Genomic DNA, 6,717 nt, shown 5'->3' with positions numbered 1-6,717 from the left:
TATTTGTAGCACACCTGGAGAACCCTCAGGCAGGTAGACCCGCAAACCGTGACTGCGGAGGGCCTGGATTTGCCGCCCGCCCGGTCGTCACGGGGGCCCAGTCGCTTTGCTGGCCCGAGGAAGGGGCGCGCAGCCGGACTCACACCGGAGGCGGCAAGGCCCGTTTCCCGGTCGAGCGGCACAGCTTCCAAGCCGGAGCCTGTTTGGGTGCCCGCCCGACTGCGAGTTGCCTGAGGGGGAGTCCGGCGAGCGCCCGGCCAAGCCCCGCCACAGGCTGCCTGGCCACGGGCTGCTCTCGACCTTCCCCGCAGACAAAGGGCAGGGCGCAGAGGGGGAGGGGGCCGGGATGCCACCCCCCAGGGCAGTCCCAAAGAAGGAGGAGGAGGAGGGGGGGTCCTCCGGGGACTAGGAGCGCGGCTAGACAGAGGGGGCGGGCAGCGCGGGGGAAAGGGGGGCTCCTAGCAGCCCCTCCCCCAAGGAAGGCTGCGCGCCTGCGGAGATGGCCGGGCCTGGCAAGAGTGCCCACGGGCGGCTGGGAGCGCTGCTTGGCGCGGAACTCGTGGTCTTGAAGCCCTGGGCGAGTGGCCATTTCCACCCTTTTTGACCAGCTCCCTGACGAACTGACATTCATGAATTCGCAGCCGCCCCTTTAAAAGAGCCTCTCCCTCCACCTCCTCCTCCCCCCCTCCCCTGGGTTGGGCAACTCTACCCGGAGCGAAGACGGCCCAAAGGCCTACATACGGGCTCCGCCCTGACTAGCGCCTTTAAGAGATCGCGGGCACGTGATCAGATCCCCACATTCTCCCCCCTCCTTTTCACACACCTGTTTGTAGAGGGGGGGAGATAGCTATGATGGAGTGTCGGAGTAGGGGCGAGATATCGCGAGGCCGAAAGTCTCGCGCACGCGCGTTAGGGGCCGCCGGTTGTGACTGTCTTATCCAAAATGGCTGCTGCGATGGATGTGGACGCTCCGAGTGGGGCTAACAGTAGTGCCGGCAAGAAGCGCTTTGAAGTGAAGAAGGTAATCTGTGCGGGAGAGTCAGGCAGGTTCAAAGGCGTGCCGGAGACGGGAGTGTGGTGAAGCCAGGAGGAGGCTGAGTGGTTTTCTTCTCAAGAGCCCCGTTCTAGTTTCCTGCTCTCTGCCAGAGAGGAATACGTAGCGGGCTGGGACTTCCAGCAGGATGAGTCTTACTCTGGGCCAGCGGCTGATGCTGCAGTGGGTGTACGGGAGTGGGGCCGGTGTGTGGCTGAGACCTTTTCAGCGGCAGGGGCATGTGAGGAAGATGAGGAGGGAAAAGAAACGGGGGTGGGGGTTGCTTCTGTCTTTTGTGGATATGTTTAGGTGTGCACGTTTCTGGTATTGTGATGTAGTTGATGAAGGCCTGACTGCAAATCCTACTCAGTCCTAAAGCTCGTTGGATAGTCCTGGACAAGTAGTTTTCTCTCAGCGTAATCTCATTTCAGGACAGAATTGGAGAGGGGACGGTGTACCTCTGAATTCTTTGAAGCAACGGTAGGGTAAAAATGAATAGGCAGAATTGAAGAGTCAATTCACCCCCTTTCTGTTGAGGGGCCTATGATACAGAAATGAATGAATGAATGGTTTTTACTTCTATTCACATTGTATAGCATAAAAAAACATAAGTTGTCCAGAAGGTAAACCATTAACGCTCAATCCTAAAGCAAGTTCTTCCAATCTAAACCTGTTCATTCAATGGGTTTAGACTGTAGTAACTACACAGGATTGTACTGTAAATCATTTAGTTTCCTTTAGTTTAGAACTTTGGATAAATTAATATAATGGCAAATATAGCTATAACTGGGTGGAGCAACTTATTGCTCCACTGTCATGTATGCTGCTTTGTCTTCATTTAATTGTGAAGAAGCATAACTGTTTTGATAATGGTTATTAGATAAAACGTCCAAGTTTTAGTGCTTGAATGTTGGATATCACTGAGTTATGGTTATCTTGAACACTTCTAAATTAGAAGTCAGTCAGTCTTGTCTTTGCACCAAGAGTGAAGAAACATGTGAGTTCAGAAGTGACTTGTCACTAACAAATCAAGTTTGACTGAATACAATCTTTATGGTTTTCATTTGCATACAGTGAGTATGATAGGTTGTAATGTAAATTATTGTTCTGTGTGGAAAGATTCTTGGGGAGCAAGAAGTGCTGACTGGTATTTGCATGCAGTCAATGACATTTGTTTGTTTTGTACAGCTCAGCTTTGTGAAATTATTTTTTAAAATAGTAACCTTGTGGCATTTTAAACACTTTTTCTAGTGTAGTTTTGTGGACTAGAGCTGACTTCAGCATGAAAGCTCATGGTAGAATAAAATCAGATTATCACAAGATTACTGTTTAGTTTTGCTACATGTTAATTTATCTTGTAAACCGCCACGAGCTGGCTGAACCAGGAGTGGTGGTCAATAAATAAAAATAAATATTTTTTAAAAACATGTAGTATGTACACTAGAATTGAACAAGGAAACTTGGCTCACAAGCAAGCTGTCACATTTGTGTGACTGAAAATAAAATGGACATTAGTGTTGTAAAAGAATCCAGTTTCTAGATGTGTAACAGAAAAGCCAGTCACTGCATTGAAAGGCACGGGATGGCTGAGAGTAAAAATGAAAGTAAACTCCAGCATAAGCCATTGATATACACTTAGTGAATGTTTCCTCTTTTTATAGTGGAATGCAGTAGCTCTCTGGGCTTGGGACATCGTGGTTGACAACTGTGCCATCTGCAGAAACCACATTATGGATCTGTGTAAGTACTGGTGGTCATAGGGAGGGGATTTCAAGCACTAGCTATGGATGTGCAGAGGACTGAAGGGTTAATGAGAAAATAATCATGTGGCTGTTTTGGTTCCTGGCAGATTTTGATAATGGTTATTAGGTAAAAAGTAAACCCTAGTTTTAGTGCTTGAATGTTAGACATCACTGAGTTATGGTTATCTTGAACACTTCTCTTGTCTTTGCACCAAGAGTGAAGAAACATGTGAGTTTAAATACCTTTCTTCTCCCCTGTGAGGTCTGTGGGGCTGAGAGAGCTCTGACAACTGACTAGTCCAAGATCAGCCAGCTGGCTGCATATGTAGGAGTGTGGAGACAAACTTGGTATTCCAGATTAGAGGCTGCTGCTCTTAACCACTACACTACACTGGCTCTCCAATACACTTTTCTAGCCCTTCCCTTTAGGACTATTGTCCACTATTGTCCTACAGTTTAATCTTATAAAGATTGGCACTAAATGTAGCATGTGGTTTCTTAACATTTCCCCATGAAGAAGAATAAGAAGAGTTGGTTCTTATATGCCGCTTTTCCCTACCCGAAGGAGGCTCAAAGCAGCTTACAGTCGCCTTCCCATTCCTCTCCCCACAACAGACACCCTGTGGGGTGGGTGAGGCTGAGAGAGCGCTGATATCACTGCTCGGTCAGAACAGTTTTATCAGTGCCGTGGCGAGCCCAAGGTCACCCAGCTGGCTGCATGTGGGGGAGCGCAGAATCGAACCCAGCATGCCAGATTAGAAGTCCGCACTCCTAACCACTACACCAAACTGAAACAATCTACTGCATTTTACTTTTTAATTATAATTAAATGAAGAAGAGCATTATAATTATCTGTTGTCCAGAAAGAAACCTGGGGAGCTCACAAACTTTGTTTACTATGCTCGGGGATAAAAGGAAGCAAATTCCATGGGCTGCATTCAGTGATCTATTAGTGGATGGTTCTGAAGAAGAGAACAATTTCATTCCTCCTCTCTGCAGCCTTCTAGCCTGCATGGCTTTTATTCAGTGCAGTTCTGCAGCCCTGGGAATAAACTTTTGAATGGGCTTCTTAGGTGAGGAGAAAGTGAGGAAGTGATCCTTGAGGTAGAACCAGCCCACTGCTGGGAATTACTGTGGAAATGATTGAAAATAAAACACTAGGTATCTAATGCTACTTAAATCCTTTGTGAGGCTACGCTTAAAATACTATGTGTAGCCCTGTTCAATTCAGTTCAAAGAGGATATTACAGAGCTAAAAGGAGCCATGAAAAGATCAAGGGAAGGAGCACTTCTACTACAGTGAAAAGTTAAGATGCTGTGGTTGGTATCTAAAGGTGACTAACAGATAGGACAGAGATTTATAAGCTTTAAGTGTACATATTTTCTTTCTTCTAGTTTTGTAATAGTAGATTTTAGGACCATCTTACAAAACTAGCAGAAGTATTTATTCAGCAAAGCACAAACAACATGAAACTTGCTGCCACAAAATATGATTAGTAGCTGTTGTGAGTTCCAAGTTCTTCACTTCATTTTTTAAAAGATAACTTTTCCACCAAGCCCCCTAGGCTGAACCAGGTTATCCCACTTCAGAAACCACATTCCCTTTATAATTCCAGGACACTCAGGTGTATGGTGAGGATATATTCATTGGACCACCTGATTCCCACAGGGACAGAACTGCTCTAGTCTCCCTAGTTATACTGAGCTCAAAGAACCATTTTCAGGCCCTGCATGGTAAGGAAGAGTAGACAGGCAGCAAAAGTGCCCTTCATCACATTGGGGATATAAACACTGTGTACCTTCAGTCCTTTGTTGTCTATAATCTGATGCCAGAGCAATTTCTGCTACACTGATAAAGCTGGTGAACTATACAGATTTGTTGCAACTCAATGTGTGCATACAGTGAAATGTGTTAACCTCATACTTATTTCCATAGGCATAGAATGTCAAGCTAATCAAGCGTCAGCTACCTCTGAAGAATGCACTGTTGCATGGGGCGTTTGTAATGTAAGGAATCTATTTCTCAACCTTTCTAAAAGACCTGACCCTTTCCACTTCTGCCTAAAGACCTAATCCACCAACAAGCAAATTTTTGGAACTGAAGTCATGGGGACTTTGAGAAAGTAAGAGGCGATTAGTGGAAGTAGGTAGAAAGAAAACAAGAGGGCAAATGCATCCAGTTGTAGTTAATTGTTCTTAATATAAACTAATTTTATGTGCGCTTCTCAAAATGACTTGAAAGCTGATCATCAATCACCAGGGAAAGCATGATGGCAGCAGTCTATCCAACAATTAATATAAATTTCCTTTGGAAGAAATCTAAAGTCTATGCTTTAGGTTTAAAGGACTTCAGGGGGATTTTTAAAAACTGCAAGTTCTTAGCAAGGCTTACAATTTGAAGTAATCCTTTAATAATACATAAGGGAACTCAGTGTTCATCCAGAATTGCATAGGTTTCACTGCTGCTGTTCATGGAATCAGATATTCAGTTAAAACAGCTTGCTATAACAACCAGGAACTGAAATATTTGAAAACGGCACATAACACATGCTTAAATATCTGCCTAAATCCTAGCATAGGCCTATGCTGTGGTAAATACTGAGAAACATGTTACAGGAGGTGGGCTAAACATTAATGGCAGAGCAGAAATGTATTGGGCAAGATGGGATTCTGTGTAGGGCAAAAACTGGCCCTTACACTGGAAATTGTTGCTTCCCAAAGTTTGCTCCTTTAAATATTAAACGTAGATGTTGCTGCCTATGGCACGCTGTATCATTCTGCAAACTAAATGGATGTAGCATTAATATGCTCCTTTACTACTTTAAACCATTGGGTTCACTGGAAATGTACCTTACCAGCCTTTGTGGTGCTATGCTGGATGGTGATGTCTCCCTCTTGCCATGCTGTTCCTTTTATAATTTCACAACATAACTTTACTAGACCTATACATACAGGTCTTGGCCTGTTTCAGTAACTTGCAAAAATTTTTTCCAGCATGCTTTCCACTTTCATTGCATCTCTCGCTGGCTTAAGACTCGGCAGGTGTGCCCGTTAGACAACCGAGAATGGGAGTTCCAGAAGTAAGTATCCTGTGCTGTAAACCAGAGGTAGTCAACCTGTGGTCCTCCAGATGTCCATGGACTACAATTCCCATGGGAATTGTAGTACATGGACATCTGAAGGACCACAGGTTGATTACCCCCTGCTGTAAACAGTAGAAGCAGAGAACCATCCTTAGTGTTGGCTAAACACTGTAGTTGAAAAAACTCTCCTTCATTTGAAGGCAGTCTGAAACACGCCTGTAGTTTTGCGTTTAGGTTAAAGTGTGGTTAATAATGTTTCTTAGTTTTACTCTTTAGATAATGGAGAAAAGGACATTGTGCAGAATTCTACATCAGGAGAATTAATTTTCAAATATTATTTCATTTGCTTGGAAAAAAACAGTAAAGTTGATCCGGTAGACGATTTTTCATTGTGAAGAAATAGAAGTTGTACTGGGATACGTCTCTATGCTCAGTCCTGTAGCTAAATTAGCCGAAGTGCTGCTGTTCATGAGTAGAGATTGTAAAAAGCTAACCTCTTCCTTGCAATAAAGAAGCATGGAGGCTTAATGTAATAGTATCCCCAGCAAATATGCCATGCAGAGTAACCAGCCTATACCAAATAAATGTGAGTCTGATGCTGGAATGAACTCTTCCTTAGGAATGAAAATCCTCTTGATATAGCTATTAAAGAGTGGTGATTTTTTTTCTTCTAGGTATGGGCACTAGCAAGGAAGACAAGGTCGCCAAGCTGTAATGTTCTTGCATTAGTTAAGGTTTCATCTGCCAGAGGCTCATTCCTGGGAATCCTGCATATGCTGTTATCCATCTGTATTGTCGCTTTGTTTTCACATTAATACAGTCATTGTGTATAGTAATAAAATTTGATGGTTGTCCTGTT

At 44.3% G+C, this 6,717-nt stretch overlaps 1 protein-coding gene across 1 annotated transcript; it reads left to right on the top strand.

Moving 5' to 3' along the window:
* Positions 1-864: 864 nt before the first annotated feature.
* On the top strand, positions 865-6,717 carry RBX1 (ring-box 1). The gene is made up of 5 exons (XM_077339395.1): positions 865-1,021; positions 2,695-2,773; positions 4,712-4,782; positions 5,770-5,855; positions 6,533-6,717. The coding sequence occupies exons 1-5, from the start codon at positions 944-946 to the stop codon at positions 6,543-6,545; spliced, it is 327 nt and encodes a 108-aa protein (XP_077195510.1). The 5' UTR covers positions 865-943; the 3' UTR covers positions 6,546-6,717.

This window comes from Paroedura picta, chromosome 5 (genome assembly GCF_049243985.1).
Source record: "Paroedura picta isolate Pp20150507F chromosome 5, Ppicta_v3.0, whole genome shotgun sequence".
In the NCBI taxonomy this organism is placed as follows: domain Eukaryota; kingdom Metazoa; phylum Chordata; class Lepidosauria; order Squamata; family Gekkonidae; genus Paroedura; species Paroedura picta.
This window is presented reverse-complemented; position numbering and strand designations above follow the sequence as displayed.